General features: G+C 50.8%; 1 protein-coding gene across 13 annotated transcripts in view; it reads left to right on the forward strand.

Annotated features, from left to right (window-relative positions):
- EPS15L1 (epidermal growth factor receptor pathway substrate 15 like 1) overlaps positions 1 to 15,965 on the forward strand; it is an 88,067-nt gene extending 72,102 nt beyond the window's left edge. For 7 of the 13 annotated variants that reach the window (XR_004031998.1, XM_030820523.1, XM_030820524.1 and 4 more), the window contains 2 exons: positions 9,180 to 9,385; positions 15,364 to 15,965. Coding sequence is in view for 12 of the 13 variants with exons in the window: in XM_030820523.1 (XP_030676383.1) it covers positions 9,180 to 9,385; positions 15,364 to 15,510 (353 nt within the window). In the remaining variant the exon portion in view is untranslated. The other 6 variants (XM_030820531.1, XM_030820529.1, XM_030820532.1 and 3 more) reach the window with 4 other exon arrangements.
- The last annotated feature ends 5,696 nt before the right edge of the window (positions 15,966 to 21,661 follow it).

The following is a 21,661-nucleotide window of genomic DNA, read 5'->3' on the forward strand; positions in this document are numbered from 1 at the left end:
CCAGGATGGGGAGGGGGTCCCAAGGAGCCTGAAATGGCCAACCAGGTGGAGTCCCTCTTTCTTACCCACACCCCCATCCCCCAGCACTGCTGTGGTCAAGGAAGCTTCGGAGCTTCCGTCTGAGCCCTCTGGAAGGTCTGTCCTAGGGCTGGGTGGGACCCGCTGATGGTGCCAAGGAGTGGTCCCACTCTGAGAGGGAGGAATGTCAGCCTTGTATGTTTAAACTGACTGCAGGCAGAATGCCGTTTGGAGCACTTTCTGTTCTGTAAAGACCACTGAGTTTGAAAATATAAGCATTTGCCTTCCTGGGCACACTGTACCCAGAGACGGATCCAGCGAGTGTCATGTGACTGGATTGTCATCTGGCGTTCAGTGGGGTGCAAATGCTGGGGCCTGGGGGACTGCAGGGTGGGGTGCAGGCCCAGAGTGGCTGGGCTCCCACCCCAGCATCTGAGTATAGGTGTGAACAGATGGGAGCCATCACCCTGGGGACATCGGGTGTACCTGCCTCCAGGACACCTCAACCCCTTGCTTGGCAGAGGCTCCACCTGAGGGAGGTGAGGGCCGGGGCAGACGCCTCAGAAGGGGGCGCCGGCTGCAGCTCTGGGCACCGCCTCCCTGCTTTACTGGTGGGGTGAATATGGCCCCTCATCTTTCATCTCTCCCATTCAAAGCCCTGAGTCAGCGCCCCTTGCCTGCCACTGCTAACTGCAAAATATTACATGCACCCGGGCAACGGAGAATCTGGCCATAAAGAGAGCAAAAGTGTCCCCCACCATGGGAGCTCCTGGTGGGCTCTGCGCCTCACTTCCTTCCCTCCCAGGAGCTCTTTTGGGTCCTTTCACACACGACCCCTAACCAGCTCTCAGACTCGCTGCACGGCGTTCTCAGGGATCTTGTTACATGTGGGCAAGGCGCCTCCCTACCCTTTGCAGAGGTGGCATCTGCGACATTGGCATTCTCCGTAGGGAGGAACAAAACTGGGCCCCCTTGCTCCGTCAGGGCTCCCCGCGCCTGGCTCATGTATAGATAGCATCTCTCCCTGGAAATCCCCCCAGAGGATGGGGCTGACACCCAGGGGTGTTCACGCAGGGTATGTCAAAGGTGCCCGCCAGAGAAAAAATGCAATTTTTCAAAGCAGCCAGAATTGTGACACCTGCCAGTCTGTATTATTTTTGTCATGAAGACTGGCTTGTGATTTGTAAATTCATTTCCAAATCACGTACCCCACCCTACACACACACACACACACACACACCACACACACACACACCCTTTTTTTTCTTCCAGGGCTGGTGCAGCCCTTGCCTGGCAGGTTTTATGTAAATGTCATAGGAGCCTTTTGTGGTAACCTCTAGAAAATTGTTATTTCTCACTTCAAATGATATTTGCCTTTTGAGGACCCCAAAGCACGGCAGCTTTTCCACCCTTTCTTCTTCTTTTAGTGGCAAGATGAGGCCGCAGCCATCGGGTTCAACAGCCCCCTGCCCACCTCACACACCTCACAGTGCAGGAAAACACACTGGGCAGCAGTGGCTCATAGTAAATATTTGTTCAGCTTTTCTCAACAGTTCAGAACCAAACCTCATCCTGTTCCCTTCAATGCATGAAGCAGATTTTCTCAAAATTCGGTAAATATTTTTAGTGGAAAATCTCAACACTGCGATCGCAGGGACCTCAGATTCTTATCTCCCAGGGCTGTGCTGCTTGCTTTGATCTAAGGCAGAGTGCGCACGGGGCTGTTGCCTGCAGGACTCCCAGCCTGCAGGTCCCTTACGTGGTCCTGTGTGTCATATTGTAAAAAACGAACTCCCCTCACGTGTCTTAGATGGGAGCCAGAGGAAGACGTTGACTTGTGTTGGGGAAAAGCACTCTTTTTCAAGACAAGTCCCTGAGCAGTGATGAATTTTAGAACCTATACTGTTTTCCTTCTCCCCTCTCCCCACAGCTAAGCTTTTTTTCTGGCAGGATGGGGAGGGAGGAATAAGACATGTCAGTGGCCTTGGATGAGCTCTGCTGGAGTGGTGCCCCACCCAGGCCACTGCTCTCCTATGCAGTGTGACTCTCAGAAGCCTGGCAGTTGTATGGGCATCTGTGTTGTGTAGGATGAATGACAGTTGTGGTTGTGTGGGATCACCTGTTGTGTAGGGTGAATGACAGTTGCGTAGGTGTCTGTGTTGTGTAGGGTGAATGATGGTTTTGTGGGATCACCTGTTGTGTAGGGTGAATGACAGTTAGGTGGGTGTCTGTGTTGTGTAGGGTGAATGATGGTTTTGTGGGATCACCTGTTGTGTAGGGTGAAAGACAGTTAGGTGGGTGTCTGTGTTGTGTAGGGTGAATGATGGTTGTGTGGGTACCACCTGTTGCGTGGAATGAATAACAGTCGTGTGGGTGTGCATGTTGTGCAGGATGAACGAGAGATGTGTGGGATCACCTGTTGTGTAGGGTGAATGACAGTTGTGTGGGTGTCTGTTCTGTAGGATGAATGGCAATTGTGTGGGCATCCTCTGTTGTGTAGGATGAATGAGAGTTGTGAGTGTCCATATTGTGCAGGATGAATGACAGTTGTGTGGCCATCTCCTGTCGTGTAGGATCAATGATGCTTGTGTGTGTGTGTCTCCTGTTGTGTAGGATCAATGATGATTGTGTGTGTGTCCACTGTTGTGTAGGATCAATGATGCTTGTGTGTGTCCTGTTGTGTAAGATCAATGATGGTTGTGTGTGTGTGTCCACTGTTGTGTAGGATGAGTGACAGTTGTGTGATCGTTCTGTGTTGTATAGGATAATAGCGAAGGTGGGCAGCTTCCCTGACCACAAACCCTTGTTTTGTATTTTTTTGTTTTCTTTTTGTTTTTGTATTTATCTCTCATCTACAGAACTGCATTTTCCAAGTACAGCACTGAACTGAACTGCATAAATAGAACCTAGCCAGTGTCAAACTGTATAAATAGAACCTAGGCAGGATCAAACACACACACACACACACACACACACACACACACCTCTCTCTCTCTCTCTCTCTCTCTCTCTCTCATGTTTATTTCTAATATTTTTATTAATCAGATTGATTGAGACCCTACCTCACCCAAACCCTTTATTCTCCTCCTAAGCAAAAAATTTAAACCAAGAGAGTTTCCTTTCCAATGTTTTTATAGCATTCACCGTTTTTAGGGTTTGCAATTGTATATTTCTATTCAATTTTTTGTTTGTTTGTTTGTTTTTTGTTTTTTGGGTTCTTTTTTTTTTTTGCACCCAGCTCTTGAGGATGCTTTTAAGCGGAGGGCTTCTGCAAAGCAAGATAGAAAAGTCAGAACCTTGAAAAACTTTGCTGACCAAGAACGCTAGTGCAGCAGAGCCAGTCCCATCACAGCCCCGATTCCGGGTGCTAGGGGCGTGCGCAGCCTCAAGAAGAAGCTTGAGAAATAGGAGAATTAAAGATACTTCTATCAGGGTGGAGCCGGCCACCAAGTTTTTTTTTTTTTTTTTTTTTTTTTAACAGTACACACTGTGGTAAACCATTTGGTTCATATTGTTTTTGCTAAAGTCAGTCCTGTGTGTGGTTTCGGTACACCGCTTGGGTAACTGTTGAAACTGCTGTGGTTTGAAAATAAGTTCTATTTTGCCTTTTCTTCAATCTTGTATCCCTTGCCCCCTGTTAATGAAGTCTCCCTGTGGTAGGCAGTCAGCACACCCGAGAGGGTCTTTAATTTCATTTGTCTTTATTCACTGCCGTCTGCTGTGGTCCCCGGTAGTTCCCGCTGCAAATATCTAGGATCGATGGTATCCAACCAGGTGCCAGGATGATGCCTGGCACCTGGTTTAATGCCATCATTCCCAGATGTTTCTATACCAACTTTTTTGGGTTTTGTTTTCATGATTTCCGTCCCCTTTTCTGAAATGCGCATCAGTAAAGCTCTCTCCTTACTCATGTTTTTTGGAGCCATGAAAAAGTATAAAACCCTGGCGTGGGTGCCCGTGGCAGCTTTTGCTTCAGGGCCTGGAGGCAGATTAAAGTTACTTTGTCACGTTTGAGATAAGCTATACCTCACAAAATCGGAAAAAAACGATTAAGGAGTTAGCAGAAGTGGTTACATAAAAGCAGGAACTAGACCTAGAAGGTTTGAAAAATACAGCCGCTAAAAATAAATCGCTGAGCAAAAGTGGGAAGTTTGGGCCGAGGGCCGTGGCCCTGCTGTGATGCTGGGGGCTTTCTTTGCTCAAAGCCTCCGGTCATCAGCAAGGTCGAGAGCTGGACTGGGCGCTCGGCTGACCTCGCACGTGTCAGGTCCAAAATCGCCTCTCTTGCCAAAGCACAAACACTAACAACTGAGAAAAAAACCGTTGTTGTTGTTGTTGATTTTCCTTCTGAAAACAAGAGGCCAGCAGTTGATGTGCCCTGGTTTCATGTTACCGTAGTCATGATTTCTAAATAACAACGGTTTTGGCAACAGAGCAAAACCAGGCACAGGCAGTTCTTGGTGTGAACGAAGCTTTTCATCTCTCCAAACATCTCTTTGCGCATCAGAAACCTCAGCTTGAAATGGTAGCAGGCAGAATTCTTAACCACTCCTCCCAAAAACCAATTTCTTTTTTTTAAACCCCCCAAACCAAGGGAGGAAGATCTTCATTGAAAAGAAGAAGAAAAGCAGCTCAAAAATGACTGCTTTATTTGAACCTTCTGTACTGTGGCGGTCGCTCTTGGGGGCCCGGCTGGGGCGTCCTCCCTTTACACCGCCCTCCACATACTTGCAGATCTGCGTCAGGTGATCATTCCCTGCAGGAATGGCTTCCAGAAATCAAGCAATGTCCACTCTGGACTTGCTGCCCGTCCCAGGGGGCTACACCGTGTCCTGGGACTTTGAGCTTCTCCCCTGGAAACACTTACTGTTTCCTCTGCTAGAATCTTGCCATTTGATCCATATCACATAGGTATTCGAGGAAAAATCAAACACCCAAGCATGCACAGTAACATTGCTGTTTCCTGCAAACCAGAAAGGGCAGATGCCTTTATTCCCTTCTCGCTCCCCAGGGTGTTGCTCCAAAGGGCCCCAGGTCCCTGGAGACCTGTGGAATCTGTAACAGGCAGCTGTAACAGCCCCCAGCCCGGGGGCTGCGGGCTGGGCCAGATCACCCTGCTCTCTGCAGCCCCGGGGAGGTCTGGGGTAGGAGGAGGCCACAGTAGAGCTGAAGGTGGGAGGGGCATCTGGGGATAGAGAAAAGGAGACACCTAGAAAGCTCGGGTGTGGGGACTTCCCTGAGAGGGCAGGCGTTGTTGGAAGGAGAGGGGCCACATTCCTGTCCTGATTCACCAGGACCTCCTGAAGCCCACTGTGTGCCGAGCCCTGGGCTGGAGGGCACCAGGGACATGGGGTGGTATTGGCTGGCATTTGTGGTATGCTGAGCCCGCTTTTCACAGAGCTGACCCTCGGCCATGCCAGAGGCCAGTGCCACGGGAAGCAGAGTGGTGAGGGACCCTGGGGGAAGGGGGGCTTTCCCATGGAGGGAGAGGCTCGGCAGAAGCAGGCAGGGGCTCGAGGGACTGGCTGAGGTCACTGTCCCTATCCCCTGCAAACCCACAGGCTGGGGTGCAGGACACTGTCACACTGTCCCCCAGGGTGCCCCTGCCGGTGGCTTTGGTGGCTCCCTGCTCACACTTGCTCTATCTCAGCCTAAACAGCAGACAGGATTGTCCCGCAGTTCAAGAGGTTCAAAGTCCAAGATCAAGGCGCCAGTGGGGTTGGTTTCTTCTGAGGCCTCTCCTTGGCCTGGTGCATCTTCACATGGCTGTTCTGTGTGTAGATCTGTGTCCTAAGCTCTTTCAGTGAAGACAGTCATTGATCCTTTGACTTCATTTTAACTGTTACCCCTTTAAATATGCTATCTTCAAGTATGGTCATATTCTAAGGCACAGGGGTTAGGACTTGAACATATGAACAATTGTTGGGGAGACACAGCCCTTTGTTTGGATTAAGAAACAGGCTGAGGGGGGTGGCCGCCATGTCCCACACCGTCTTCCAGGGCCACTCCCAGCCCCAGGGCTTGGCTGCAGAGCTGAACACAGGCATGATGGGGAAGGGGCTGCCATTTCTTCCCTGAGAAGGCCACCGCCTGTGATGGCATTCCAGTTGGGAGTGCCTTCCAGGCAGAGGGACAAGGCATAGCCAGGAAAGAAGCCCTGGGTTTGGGGGTTCCTGGGGAAGGAGGTGCCACCTGGACAAGACTGGGGTGTCATCCCCAAGCGGGAGAAGCCCTCAAGCAGTCTGGGCAGGGCTCTGGGGCCCGCCTGTGTTAAGAGGCCACTTTGCTGGGTGGGTTTGGCTCACAGGGAAGGGAGCCGAGCTGGTGGGCAGCCAATAGGGAGACGAGGCTTCTAGGGACGGGAGGGTGGAGGTGAGGGGCCCTCGCCCACCCTCCATCCTGCTCAGGAGCCCTAGGGAGCCCCCTCTGCTCCAGTGGACAGCCTGGGGCTCACAGGAGGCTGGGCAGGCCTCACTTGACCCCCCTCCCGCCTGCCCGTCCCTTAGGAGAGGGAACAGGGCAACTCCGGGAGACCCGGCAGCGAGGCCTTGGCTTACCATTGGCTCATGCCTGGGACCAGGAGTGGCCCTGCATGGGAGGCGGTCTCGAGGTGGGGGTGTGAGGCAGTTCCTCAAGGCCAGTGGAACCAGCCCAGGGGCTGCGGGCTGGGCCAGATCACCCTGCTCTCTGCAGCCCCGGGGAAGTCAAGGGTAGGAGGAGGCCACAGTAGAGCTGAAGGTGGGAGAGGCATCTGGGGATAGAGAAAGGGAGACACCTAGAAAGCTCAGGTGTGGGGACTTCCCTGAGAGGGCAGGTGTTGTTGGAAGGAGAGGGGCCACATTCCTGTCCTGCCCACGTGGGCTGGGCACTGCCCCTCTAGGGAAGGGTCTCCAGCATGGTTTGCCCACAAGTTTTGGCAAAGATAGGCCCTTTCCAGATCCCAGGGCCCCCTTTGCTAACTGGGCCTTGGGGCTGACAGTGAATTGATTTGAGGCCACAGGAGGAGACTGATACCAGGCCTCGACCTCCCCTCTTTCTCATCCATGTGAGTCCTAATAGAGCCCAGGACAGTTCACCCTCCAACCCTGAGGAGCAGCCTCTTAGATGGACTCACACAGACAAGGAGTCTGGAAGGATCTCCCGCAGCTGGTGGCCAGAGGTCAGCTAAGGATGCGACGGCGACCCTGGTGGAACCCTGTGGGACAGGCGGAGGTGGACAGGCAGGCCACAAGGGTGGGCTGCCAGGGAGTTTGTCTCCGAGTCCTTCTGTGCAAACCGTGGGAAGGAAGACTGTTTTTCCTTGAATATGCAAAAAGAAAGCAGCAGTCCTTATGCTGGCCCAGAACTGCCGGTTGAGAGAAAAGTGAATTTCCATTTCCAGAAGTAGGGCTACAGGCAAGGGGGGGCTACAGGCCAGGTTCTCACTGACCCATGCTGGGCACAGCGGTGCAGGACACTGAGTGGGAGCAGACTCCTGGGACCCCTGGCACTCTTCTTCTCATTTCCACTTCACAGATAAGGAAACCGAGGCCAGCTGGGAGGAGGCACTTTCCCTTGCCGAGGCCCAGAGCTAAAGGCAGCAGATGGGGGCTGTAGCTCCGGAGCCCACAAGGACACCTGGCGCCTCAAAAATGATGCCTGGGATGGCTGATCTGCTGGGGGAACAGAGGGAACGGCTTTAGATCTGGGCATGGAGAGGGACCAAGGCTGGCCTGTGTGGGCTCGTTCTACCGGATGAGGAAGGCAGGTGTCCCGGTTTCAGGTGGTGGGTGGGGCAGGTGTGGCTGGAAGTGCAGCCAGAGATCCAAGGTCAACCCTGGAGGGACAGGCAGTTCCTGGTTTCTTCTAAACATTAGCTTCGAAACTTCCAGAGTTAACACAGTGGAATCGTGTTGCATATTATTGAGCTTCCAGTCTGGGGTGCTGCGTGGACCACATTGAATGCCCAGGGACTCCATTGGGCAGATAGAGGGGTGTCAGGAGCATGGAGTCAGCCCGGCTGGCCTGCCAACTGCAGCTGCTGGAAGGCCCGTCAGGTGGGACCTCCCGTCACCAAGCAGATCTTAACAGGGCTCTGCTTCTTGGTGGAGTGTTCTGGTACATTGGCAGGATGCATTGGGAAAAGCTACCTGTCCTCAGGCCATGTCCCCCACACAGTCTCATTTTCCTCCACTTCTGAACACTTCTCTCCCGCTTCCCTGTCAAGATATACCTTGCTGGGACTGGGCATCCTGGAGTTCCCTGCTTGGCAGAAACCCAGAAAGGCCCCGATAAACCCTGCCCCTTGGAGCCACCAACACCAGAGGGACAGAAGTGGGGGCTAAAAAAGAACTTAAGGCCAGGTGCAGTGGCTCATGCCTGTAATCCCAGCACTTTGGGAGGCTGAGGCAGGCAGATGACTTGAGGCCAGGAGTTCGAGGCTAGCCTGGGCAACATGGCAAAATCCCGTCTCTACTAAAAATACAAAAATTAGCCACGCATGGTGGCTCATGCCTGTAGGAGGCTGAGGTGGGAGGATCACTTGAGCCCTGGAGGCCAAGGCCGCAATGAGCCATGATTGCACCACTGCATTTCAGCCCAGGTGACAGAGCGAGACGACTCTGTCTCCAAAAAATAAAAAAAAGAACTTAAACCTCAAAACCTCAGCATGGCAGAGCTGCTGTGTGCAGACCCTTATAACTAACACGCCTGATAACCATACCACGTTGTGAAACTAATCCCTCCTTTTCATTTGCAAGTAACTCTCCCCCCACTTTTTTTTTTTTGTTTTACTGTTAGAAGCTTGCAGTGTATTTTTCTGCTCAGCCATGATTTTTTAAATTAGTATGTTAATAAATGTGTTGCCATGCTAAAATGAATCTGTTTGAAACGTACCTGCATGCAAACTATTCTAGGACAACTCAAGTTTTAGCTGCTCTGTGTGTGTTGTGTGTGGGAGTCATCTGAAGTGTTTTTCCTGTGTTGTTCACAACCCGTTAAGCCCCTGGGATAAAGCTGATTATAACTGGGATTCCCCAGGGTACCTCCGTCCAGCCTGTTAGCCAAGTTCCAAGCTCTTCCCAGAGAAGCGTCCCGGGCTTGTGCCCACCAGCATTCTGCTCTGTCCGGGTGAGTAACTCATGTTTCTTTCTTTCTCCTTTTTTTTCTCCTAAACTTTCCAGGTAAAAGTACACCTGTAAGCCAGCTTGGTTCCGCAGACTTTCCCGAGGCCCCCGATCCATTCCAGCCACTCGGGGCTGACAGCGGCGACCCGTTCCAAAGTAAAAAGGGGTTTGGGGACCCGTTTAGTGGAAAAGACCCATTTGTCCCCTCCTCTGCAGCTAAACCTTCTAAGGCCTCTGCCTCGGGCTTTGCAGACTTCACCTCTGTAAGTTGAGTCCTCCGCCTCCGGGCCACCCCCCTCCCTTCCATTTGCAGCTTCCCTGGGATTTTTGTCTCCTTTTAAAGGCAAACCTCCCAGCTTCTTTCGCCTCTTGGTACCTCACACTCTCTGTCCCTCGCGTTATTTATTCTACACTGCCACTTCTGTAAGAAAAACAGTTTCTCAATAAAAAAAAAAAGAGCCGCGATTTGGATGCTCTATCATAAGGGCACGTTTTCTTCCAGCAGGGAGGCGGGACCTATCTGTCCTTCACGGTAGATTCTTTGTATTCTTTGTATTATTTCTGTCGCACTGAGGCTGTTGTGTTCACTGGTTTTTGGAAGCGAAGATGTCGAACACTTCCGAAGTACGAAAAGAAGATTGCAAAAGTTACATTAGAGTTCTGCTGTCCCCCAAAAGCCCTTTCTTTGTGCACAAGTTCTCACAGTCCCGCCCCATGCATTTTGTGCCACAAGTACAAATTGAAGGACTTTAGGCAGATTGCACCAGGGAAGAGCAATTTGAAGTTTTTTTTTTAAAGCTTTTAAATTTCAGTTACCAGCTCCAATGAAAAAAGAAATCCAGTCTAGAACAGCCACTCTGAAAGCCAAAACAAAAAGAGCTCAAAAAAGCTGTTGAGCAAAGTTAAGTGCCTTTTCAGAAGCACATCCCGGGATGTTGAAAGCCTGGCTTTGTTTTTCTCTGTGTGAAAAAATACTCAAGATTGTAACATGCCGTCGCTTCAAGGAGTTTTTAGTAGCTTCCTTGATACGTGAAAATCTTGTTCTCTGAAAGCTTCAGGTGTTGTCTTCCCAGAATTGGTTTCACTGTATGTGACGCACTCGCTTTCTTCCTTTGGGCTTGTTAGTTCCTTCATCATTAGGTGTGAGGCGTGTTATTTATAGACGCTTCGACTCCTGGGATGGCTCTTTGAACACAAGCCCTGCCATGTCAATGCACAGAAAGCACCCGATTTGTTTCTGGGCCGTCTTGATGATCTCCACCGTGCACAGCTATCCTATGGCTTATTTATCAATTTATTTATTTTAGTGACAAGGTCTCGCTGTGTTGCCCAGGCTGGTCTGCATTGGCGCGATCAGAGCTCACTTGTAACCTCGAATTCCTGGGCTCAAGCGATCCTCCTGTCTTGGCCTCCTGAGTAGCTGGGACGACAGGCGTGCAACACCACGCAAGGCTAATTTTTAATTTTTTTTTGTAGAGATAGGGTCTTGCTGTGTTGCCTGGGCTGGTCTGGAACTCCTGGCCTCAAGCAGTCCTCCCACCTTGAAGTACTGGGGTTACACGTGACTGGCCCGTGTGGCTTATTTAAATGGCCCAAGACCCCGACCTATTTCTGGCTCTTGGTGACCTATAAATATTTTACAACTGCAGTGAGTTTGATTTTGTTGACCCTAGATGTGCACTGGGGGTCTATACAAAATGGTGACATTGTTAATAAAAGCCAGAAACAAAACTTGCTTTATCTAGAGTTTCTTGAATAGCCCTTCATTTATTTTCTGGTGGAAAAATATTAAATGCTGATTTAAAAAAAAAAAACAGAACTCTTCACACATGACTCAGGTACTCTGTCTTGGGTAGGGAAGAGTTAGGTAAGTGGGGTGAACGGCAGCTTGAAGAAATGACTGTTCTCTTTCTGAAAGTCATAGTTCTATTTCCTGTGACCCCAACCCCCAAAGAGCTCGTTTTTTCGAAAAAGCATTAAAAAAAAAAAAAACACCCAAGGTTTCAAGGTATCATTTGGCTTAGCATTTCTGGTAGTTCCAGAACAATTGTTAACTTCAGTTTTAAAATAGTGCCAGCCATTTTATCACCTTCATCTCCTGGTGGGAAAGCAAATTCCACCCAGGCCTGGGTGCAGCCCTGCTGTTTTCTGTTTTTTTTTTTTTTTCCTAATTTTTTGGTTTTTATATTTTCAGAGCTGAGTCTTGCTCTGTTGCCCAGGCTGGAGTGCAGTGGTGCAGTCACAGCTTCACTGCAGCCTTGACCTCCTGGGCTCAAGCAATCGTCCTTCCTCAGCCTCCCATGTAGCTGGGACCTCAGGCGCGCACCACCACATCTGGCTAATTTTAAAATGTTTTAATAGAGACAAGGTCTCACTTTACTTGTCTCTGGTCTTTGAACCCAGTCTGGTCTTTGAACTCTGGGCTCAAATGATCCTCCTGCTTCAGGCTCCCAAAGTGTTGGGATTACAGGCATGAGCCCCTGCGCCTGACCTGTTTTCTGTTTAAAATCACTTTTCCCACTGCAAATACCCCGGTTTTTTCCAGAGGAAATTATCAGATAGTGTACTTCAGCCACTCTGAAGGGATGGTGTGAGTGAAAACAGGACCCTTAATTGTTTTTGTTTGTCCCTTTGGGTCGTATCATTGTCTAAAATCATCCATAACCAGCTCTCCTCTGGGGACTCCAGATGACGTCTCTCCATGTTCACAGCATTCGGGGGCTCAGCCGATCGGCTGGTGGTTTCTAGGTTCACTGGATCTTGACTATTTGTGCTAACTTAGAAGAGGGCACAGCTGCTTCCTCTGGTTTGAATGATTCCACTTCCCTGAGCAAATGCCAAGAGGGCTGTCGGGCTGTCTGACTGCCCGGCAGATTGGCAGCGTGACTCTTTTCAGCGTGGACGTTCTGAGACTGCTGTTCAGGGCACATTTTTACCTGTGCAGGAGCAGCCCAGTCCACGCTGGCAATCGGGGGGCCCAGGTCACCCGCACCTCACTTGTGGAGGTGGTGCCCCGGCTGTGCCTCTCCAGAACCCTCTAATTTACAAGCCCCAAATTTCCATCAATGGGCTATTTGTGTGTGTGGCTGTTCCCGGGAAACCTCTTCCTCTCTGGTATTTCTTTAAAAGCAGGCCTTTCTGTCTCAGGCAAATGTGTGTATTAGGAAGTGGCATTTCTAGGTTAGCAGAACGGTTCTTTTGGAAGTTCGCATTAAGAGCAGTGCAAATACCAGATCAGGTAGGCCATGCTTTGAATTATTGAAGGAGTTGGATGCAATTTCAATGTCAGAGTAAGTGAATGAATGGGAAGTGGCTAGGTGTGTCCTGCACATGGTGGGGTGGAAGTGCCATCAGATGCCTTGGAGTGCCAGTGCCCTTTCCTAGTGAGGACAGGTGCCGGGCGCCTCCCGGGGCCATCCCATGGCCCAACATGCCAAGCTGTCTGAACTGCGGATTTCCAAGAGGCTGCTGAAATGAACCACTTATTTGCTTTTGAAAATGAACCGCATCCTGAGTGGGCAGGCCTCGGCGAGGATGGTGTCCCGCCCCTATGGTGTCTCGGTTCCATGGTAATGCCAGAGGGAAGCAGAAATCAGAGCCAGTGTGTTTCCCAGCCACTATTGGTTTTGCATCGGCCACACCCACAGGCATCCAGATTCTGGCCTGTGTGACCCACCCAGATACGAGAACTAGAAGGTGGCCCCCTCCAGGGCTAAGACAGCAGACACAGAGGGAGCTGCGGAGTCCCCTTTCAGGAGAGCTCTCCCAGGCCTCACAGCGCAGCGTGCCTCCTAAGTGCATGCAGACCTCACCAATGCAAGTCTCCGTAGTGGATTCGTGAGCTGACCTTGAACCAGTCGACTCTGAAGGCACTGGGAACTTTCCTACTGACAGCTTTCATTTGGAAACACAGACCCCCTCAAGGGAAGGCGCTTCAGTGACACTCTGTGACACGGGGGCTCAGCGGGGCCAGAGAAGGCCAGGGGACTGTGGTTCAGATCCAGCCGGCCGGTTACTTGGCCATTCCAGGCTTTGATTTGGATCTGGGCGAACATTACCATCAGCTCCCACCCACCCTGTCCTCAAGGCTGGTGGAGGGTGAGGTCCCTGTCAGCCGCGCTGTCTCCCTCCCGCTGTTGTCAGCAGCACCATGGAATAATTTCCACCTATAGTTGTTGTTTTTTCCTTGTTTTTCTCCCCATGAGGTGTTGGAAAATTCCCCAAACTGGGGCGGGGGGATGCTTATCTGTGCCCGTGGCAGTGACACAATGGCGAGGAGGGAGTCCGACGTGGAGACTCATCAGACCCCCCAAGTGTTTAGCTGGGCAGTGCCTCTTTAAGAAGTCAAGACTCAGCCCTTCCTCCCAGTGACATCTTTTCTTGATACTGACACTCTGCCTGTCCCCCATCTGGGTCCTGAGGCCAGCTAGAGGGAGGCCTCCAGGGCTCCGCATCCCCCTCACTGCCACATCTGCCTTCCAACCAGGTTCCTTGCATGTACCGGCTCCTGCACCTGGCCCAGTCCCCCCAGCCCTGCCATCTGGCCCTCGTCTCTCCTGCTTCCCGCTCATGCCACCATCAAGCCGTGAAATACCAGACGCTGCCAACCTGATCACCAAACTCGCTTGCCCACGGAGCCTCCACGGGGAAATCCCAGCTCCTTTCTGGGGCCTACGAGCCCCTCCTCAGTCTGGCTTATCCCACCCCACGCTTTGTCCTGGTGACCCCAAGGTCGGGCACTGAGCCTCACACCCAGAACCTCACAGGGACGCGTCCTCCCTGTCAGTTTCAGCTGGTATCCTGCTCCCCACAGGCCTGGGAGGGGGGAAGTCTAGAGTGTGAGCCACCCCTTCCATGGCCTCAGTGTCCCCAGCTGTCAGAGGGATGAGATGACAGCGGGCCCACCCCTAGGTTGTCATGCGGACCTATTGCTGCGTGTGGTGGAGAGGCCGTGAGTGTTCCTGTGTGCTTCCTTCCCCCACCCTCCTGGGGGAGTCTGCAGGGCCCTCCTCGAGAGCCTGGGTGCTTGGGTCCTGGATCATTCTGGGATTGTTTGTATATTTCTGCTCCCAAGGGCGCTTGGGGAAGAGCCACTGCGCATGTTATCTTTGGTGTTACTCCAGTGTTGAGCAGAGAGCTGGTCAGAGGCAGTGCATCACAGAGAGATGTTAATAAGGGAATCCTTTGAATCCCTAAGCGGCAGCAGCTTTCCTGAGGGGCCCGATGATGCCAGTGACCTCTCAGGGAAGTCTGCGACATGGGGACCCACCCTGGGGGAGGAGCTTGTGGGATGTGGCTTTTCTTTTCATGACTAAAGTACTTTGAGTTGTTTGAAATCACCTATCTCAGCATCAAGATGGTTTTCTCCCTTTTTTAAGTTTTTATTTTAACTGAACATTTTAGAAAAACACCCCAAGGATAAAAACTTGACTAAATGGCAGTGTAAATGCCACACCTTTTGTCAGCGTTCTGGGAGAAATTGACCCTCAGAGCCGGGTGCAGTGGCTCACGCCTGTAATCCCAGCACTTTGGGAGGCTGAGGCGGGTGGATCACAAGGTCAGGAGTTCAAGACCAGCCTAACCAACATGGTGAAACCCCGTCTCTACTAAACATACAAAAATTAGCCAGGCATGGTAGCGCACGCCTGTAATCCCAGCTACTCAGGAGGCTGAGGCAGGAGAATCCCTTGAACCCGGGAGGCGGAGGTTGCAGTGAGCCGAGATAGTGCCACTGCACTCCAGCCTGGCGACAGAGCAAGACTCCATCTCAAAAAAAAAAATGAAAAAGAAAATGACCCTCAGAGGGACTCAGAGCTCTCTGGAGCATGGCCGGAGGTAGAAATACCGCATTCCCAGAGTGCAGAATTGTCTGTGCCACGGGGCTTTAGAGCTATGCACGCTCGAACTTCCCCATCTTTGCACCTCTTGGCCACCAGCATCAAGGGCCCATCCTCACTTCTCTGCGTGGGGCGGGGTGGCTGGTTTCTTTGAGGCCCAGAGGTCACGGTTAAGGTCACACTCAATCACTTGCATCCTGTCCGTTCTGCTTTCCAGATGGGGGGCCTGAGACAGGCTCTCATGCCCATTGGGCCCAGCCAAGACACGCTTATCCCCTGCACATCGGACCCTCCGCTGGGCGGTGGGCAGGACCCTGCCCCCTCCCACACATTCCCTGCCTCCCTCCAGCTTGCAGGTCCTAGCCCCAGGGCCACATCACCCACTCTCCGTTTTTTCTTTGCAGTTTGGCAATGAGGAGCAGCAGCTGGCGTGGGCCAAGCGGGAGAGCGAGAAGGCGGAACAGGAGAGGCTGGCGCGGCTGCGGCGGCAGGAGCAGGAGGACCTGGAACTGGCCATCGCGCTCAGCAAGGCTGACATGCCTGCCGCCTAGGCGAGGGCCGTGTGTAGGCGGGACAGGGCACGGGCGGGTTCCAGAGAGGGGGCAGTGCAGATGTCTGTATATACACACACACCGTCGCCACCGTACTCCAAGGACCGGGACTCGGGGGCTCGTTCAGGGTGAGCAGACTAGGCTGCAAGACCTGGAAAGGTCACATCTCCTGGGGAAGCCCTTACAGAGGCCTTGGCCACCACTTCTGCAGGTCCGTCTCTCCACTGTGCCATCCCCCCGGGGCTGACTGCCTCCCGCTCTTCCTCTGGGAACGAACACACAGCGGTCAGTCGAGGAGAGGAAGCAACCAGGGCTTTCCCGCCTCCTCCCTACTCGTAGCTGCAGACATCCCCGCCCGCCCTCCCACGCATCAGTCAGACACTCCCCCAATGGTGTATGCACTCGTTGTATAAAATGAAGTTTGAATGATTAATATAAAATATTTTAATACAAAACAAGAGAAGCTTCTTTAATCTCTGTAAACATTGTTTTCCCTACATGGGTATCAGGAAGCAGATCAACCAGGTGGAACATTGCTCTTTAAATCTTAAGTTTTTACTTTTTTTTTTGTAATTTTTTTTTAAAGAGATGAGATCTTGCCGTGTTGCCCAGGCTGGTCTCAAACTCCTTGACTCAAACAATTCTCCTGTCTCAGCATCCCAAAGTGCTGGGATTACAGGCGTGAGCCACCGAGCCCTGCCTATTTTTATGTTGTAACCAACTTTATTTTTTAGGACAGTTTTAAACCTGCAGAAAAATCACAAAGATACAAAGAGTTCCCATAAGCCCCTTAGACAATTTATCCTTAAATAAATTTTTTTTTGAAACAGGGTCTGAGCTCTGTCACCCAGGGTGGAGTGCAGTGGTATGATCTCAGCTCACTGCAACTTCCACTCCCCCGGGCTCAAGTGATCCTCCCACCTCAGCCTCCCAAAGGGCTGGGATTATAGACGTGTGCCACTGTGCCTGGCCAGTTTTAAATTTGCAGAAAGATCGCAAAGAAAATACGAAGGGTTCCCTTAAGCCCCTTAGAGAGTTTACCTTATTTTTAACATCTTACATTACACATTACTTACATCCCAATTAATGAACCAATACAGATTCATTATTATTAACTAGAGTCCACATTTTATTCAGAATTGCTCTGTTTTTTTGGCCGGGTGCGATGGCTCATGCCTGTAATTCCAGCACTTTGGGAGGCTGAGGTGGAGGGGGGGGATCACCTGAGGTCAGGAGTTCGAGACCAGCCTGGCCAACATAGTGAAACCCTGTCTCTACTAAAAAAACATAAAAATTAGCCGGGCGTGGTGGTGCACACCTGTAATCCCAGCTACTCGAGAGGCTGAGGCAGGAGAATCACTTGAAACTCAGGAGGTGGAGTTGCAGTGAGCCAATATCGCGCCATTGCACTCCAGCCCGGGCGACAAGAAAGACACCGTCTAAAAAAAAAAATGCAGGTAGGGCACGGCGGCTCACATCTGTAATCCCAGCCCTTTGGGAGGCCGAGGCAGGTGGATCATTTGAGGTCAAGAGTTCAGGACCAGCCTGGCCAACATGGTGAAACCCCATCTCTACTAAAAATACAGAAAAAATAGCTGGGTGGTAGTGTAGCATGCCTGTAATCCCTGCTACTAGGGAGGCTGACGCAGGAGAATCGCCTGAACCTGGGAGGTGGAGGTTATGGTGAGCCAAGATCGCACCTCTGCACTCCAGTCTGGGCCACAGAGTAAGACTCTGTCAAAAAAAAAAAAAAAAAGAAAAAAAACTGTTTTTCCCCCAATGTCGTTTTTCTGTCCCAGGATCCCCTATGACATTCAGCCCTTACATCTCCTTAGAATTCTCTGGGCTGGGTGGAACCCCGCCTCTACTAAAAATACAAAAATTAGCCGGGCGCGGTGGCAGGCGCCTGTAATCCCAGCTACTCGGGAGGCTGAGGCAGGAGAATTGCTTGAACCCAGGGGACAGAGGTTGCAGCGAGCGGAGATCACGCCGCTGCACTCCAGCCTGGATGACACAGTGAGACTCTTGTCTCGAGAAAAAAAAAAAAAAAGAATTATCTGGGCTGTGTGAGTTTCTCAAACATTGTGTGTTTTTGATGACAGTTACAAGGAGAACTGGTCAGGTGCTTTGTAGAATATCCCTCCACTGGGATTTGTCTGATGTTTTTGCCATGACTAGATGCGGAGCTGCACTTGGGGGAGGAAGACCACGGAGATGAAGTGTATTGACATCAAATCACATCAAAGAGCCATGTCATCAACATGACTTAGAAGGCTGTTGTTGACCTGGATCCACTGGACGTAGATTTATTTTTATTTATTATTTTATTTTATTTTGGGACAGAGTTTTGCTCTTGTCACCCAAGCTGGAGTGCAATGGTGCTATCTCAGCTCACTGCAGCCTCCACCTCCCAAGTTCAAGCAATTCTCCTGTCTCAGCCTCCCGAGTAGCTGGAATTACAGGCATTAGGCAACATGCCTGGCTAATTTTTTGTATTTTTAGTAGAGATGGGGTTTTGCCATGTTGGCCAGGCTAGTCTCAAACTCCTGGCCTCAGGTAGATTTATTTTTAAAAAGCAGTTTTTCAACCTCAGATATTTTGTTACATAGACTCGTCTCAGGGCAGTAATTAATAAGATTGAAAATACAGGGCCGGGCCTGCTGGCTCACGCCTGTAATCCCAGCACTTTGGGAGGCCAAGGCGGGTGGATCAAGAGGTCAGGAGATCGAGACCATCCTGGCCAACACAGTGAAACCCCGTCTCTACTAAAAATACAAAAATTAGCTGGGTGTGGTGGTGGGCACCTGTAATCCCAGCTACTCAGGAGGCTGAGGCAGGAGAGTGGCTTGAACCTGGGAGGCAGAAGTTGCAATGAGCCGAGATCATGCCACTGCACTCCAGCCTGGTGACAGAGCAAGACTCTGTCTCAAAAAAAAAAAAGGCCAGGATCAGTGGCTCATGCCTGTAATCCCAGCACTTTGGGAGGCCGAGGTGGGAGGATAACTTGAGGCCAGGAATTCAAGACCAGCTTGGCCAACATGGTGAAACCCCATCTCTACTAAAAATACAAAAAAATAGCTGGGTGTGGTGACAGGCACCTGTAATCCCAGCTACTCAGGAGGCTGAGACAAGGAGGATTGCTTGAACCCGGGAGGCAGAGGTTGCAGTGAGCCAAGATCGTGTCACTGCACTCTAGCCTGGACAACAGAGTGAGACTCCGTCTCCAAAAATAAAAAAAATCCTCAGGAAAAGGAAAAAATATTGGCCATCCATTAAGTGGAAGTGGATCATCATAAAGGTCTTCTTCCTCATCATCTTCCCATTGAGTAGGCCGAGGAGGAGGAGGAGGAAGGCTTGGTCTTGGGGTGGCAGAGGTGGAAGAAAATCCACATACAGGCAGGGCACAGTGGCTCATGCCTGTAATTCCAGCACTTCAGGAGGCTAAGGCGAGTGGATCACCTGAGGTCAGGAGTTTGAGACCAGCCTGGCCAACATGGTAAAACCCCGTCTCAACTAAAAATACAAAAAGTAGCTGGGCGGCGTGGCAGATGCCTGTAATCCTAGCTACTCGGGAGGCTGAGGCAGGAGAATCACTTGAACCCGGGAGGCGGAGGTTGCAGTGAGCTGAGATCGTCCCACAGCACTCCAACCTGGGCAACAAGAGCAAAACTTGGGCTCAAAACAAAATCCGCATACGACTGAACCCACCCAGTTCAAACCTGTGTTGTTCAAGGGTCATCTATAAACCATAAACTGAAGTTTATGGTAGATTTGGGCGAATGTAGAGATTCCAAACCTTTGGTAATCCCCCTTTTCCAGGTTACAGACCCTCAAGGGGTCCCTGCAGTCCTGGAGACGAGGGTGTTGGGAGGGGACGTCTTCTTGGTTCCCATGGAATGGGCCTGCTTTGTGGATTGGGGCCTGGTGGGGCCTCGTGGGCTTTGTAACCTCTAAGATGCCCCTAATCTTCTCTGCAAAAATGAGCAGCTTCCTGAAAGTGGTCATGGCCCGAGGCAATTCCCAAGACTTCCTTCCTCCGGCAGGAAAACCCCAGAGTGAATCTGAAGGTCCCATGCCACGTGCTTCTGCCATGATAGATCCCTTTGGAGAAGGCGCTGAGTCACCTCTCTCCAGGGTAGTCACAGCTTTGGCACCATTTGAAGGAAGGTGAGGCTCACACTCTATATTTGGTTTGGGATGTCACAATTTTCACAGCGATTCAGCTTCCATTATCTTGTTGGAAACTCAAAGCAACCTTGTAGATGAAGAGGGTGGATGTTAGCCCATTTTCCTGATGGGAAAACTGAGACTTATTCCCCGCAGTCATTTGCTCAGAGCTCGGAAGCCAGCCAGGGACGGAGGCTCGTTTTGCTGATTTGAGAAAATAATTGAGGGTTTCTTCGAAAACTTGAGGGTTTCTAGTTTCTTGTTGTCTTCTGCTTATTTGCATATTCACTGTACCCAGAAGAGGCAGGTGATGGCTCTTGATATCTTAGAAATGGAAAACCATGTATTGAATTAGGAGCTCTTACCCAGGGGATGGGATGTTTCTAGGGAAAGCAGTGAACCCCTGAGTGCACATTTGCCAGTTTTTTGTTTTTGTTTGTGTTTTTTTTTTTTTTTTTTGAATTGGAGTCTTGCTTTGTCGCCAGGCTGGAGTGCAGTGGCGTGATCTCAGCTCACTGCAACCTCTACCTCCCGGGTTCAAGTGATTCTCCTGCCTCAGCCTCCCAAGTAGCTGGGACTACAGGCACGCGCCACCATGCCTGGCTAATTTTTGTATTTTTATTAGAGATGGGGTTTCACCATGTTGGCTAGGATGGTCTCGATCTCTTGACCTCGTGATTCGCCCGCTTCAGCCTCTCAAAGTGCTGGGATTACAGGCATGAGCCACCGCACCCAGCCCTGGTTTGTTTTTTATTGTATGTGAGTTTGCAGAGTGTTCATAACTTTTTATCTTTTTTTTTCCCCTTTTTTTTAGAGATGGGGGTCTCGCTCTCTCACCCAGGCTGGAGTGCAGTGGTGCAATCATAGCCCACTGCAGCCTTGAACTCCTGGGCTCAAGTGATCCTCCTGCCTCAGCCTCCTGAGTAGCTGACCACATCCGGCTAATTTTTTTTTTTTTTTTTGAGATGGAGTCTCGCTCTATCACCCAGTCTGGAGTGCAGTGGCGCGATCTCGGCTCACTGCAAGCTCCGCCTCCCGGGTTCATGCCATTCTCCTGCCTCAGCCTCCTGAGTAGCTGGGACTACAGGCGCCCGCCACTACTCTTGGCTAATTTTTTTGTATTTTTAGTAGAGACGGGGTTTCACCGTGTTAGCCAGGATGGTCTTGATCTACTGACTTCTTGATCCGCCCGCCTCAGCCTCACAAAGTGTTGGGATTACAGGTGTGAGCCCCCATGCCCGGCCCTGGCTAATTTTTTTTAATTTACTTTTTATTTTTATAGAAACAGGGTCTCACTATGTTGGCCAGGCTTATCTCCAACTCCTGGCCCCAAGTGACCCTCCCGCCTCGGCCTCCCAAAGTGCTGCTGATTACAGGTGTGAGCCACTGTGCCCAGCCTCCATCTGATTTTTAAAGAGGTCCTCAGACCCCTTAAAAAGTTAGAAGCCGGTCTCAAATCCTGTTTCCTTCCTTTCCTGCTACACACACACACACACACACACTCCCCTGCTGTCTAAATAGTCAACATCAAATCCACAAATCCATCCCCTCTCCCATTGGCAGTCTCTTCCACGGCAAAGGACACTCACGCCCTTTCCTGAAGAATAGAGTATCCAATTGGAACAAATGTATGATGAAAATTTCCAAACATAATAGTTGAAGAGAAAAGGATAGTAAACACCCCCACCCAGCGTCAACTGTCATCCAGATTTTCCACCTTTGCCACTTGGCTGTCTTCCTTTGCTCTGGAGAAGCGCTTTAGAGCAAGTTGGAGTCAGGATGCCATTTCGCCCACATGCCCTGAAGCGCACGTCACTGAGACATGTGGTGACTGACATGCTACGTATACTCCATGCCAAGGTCACGTCTGAGAAAATGAACAATGACCCCTCCTTCTAGCCATCAGATCTTTCAGATAAGAGGCAACTTTTGATTGTTTTTCAAATGGTTTCTTTCTCTCTCTCTTTTTTTTTTTTTTTTTTTT

Source organism: Nomascus leucogenys, chromosome 10 (genome assembly GCF_006542625.1).
Source record: "Nomascus leucogenys isolate Asia chromosome 10, Asia_NLE_v1, whole genome shotgun sequence".
In the NCBI taxonomy this organism is placed as follows: Eukaryota; Metazoa; Chordata; class Mammalia; order Primates; family Hylobatidae; genus Nomascus; species Nomascus leucogenys.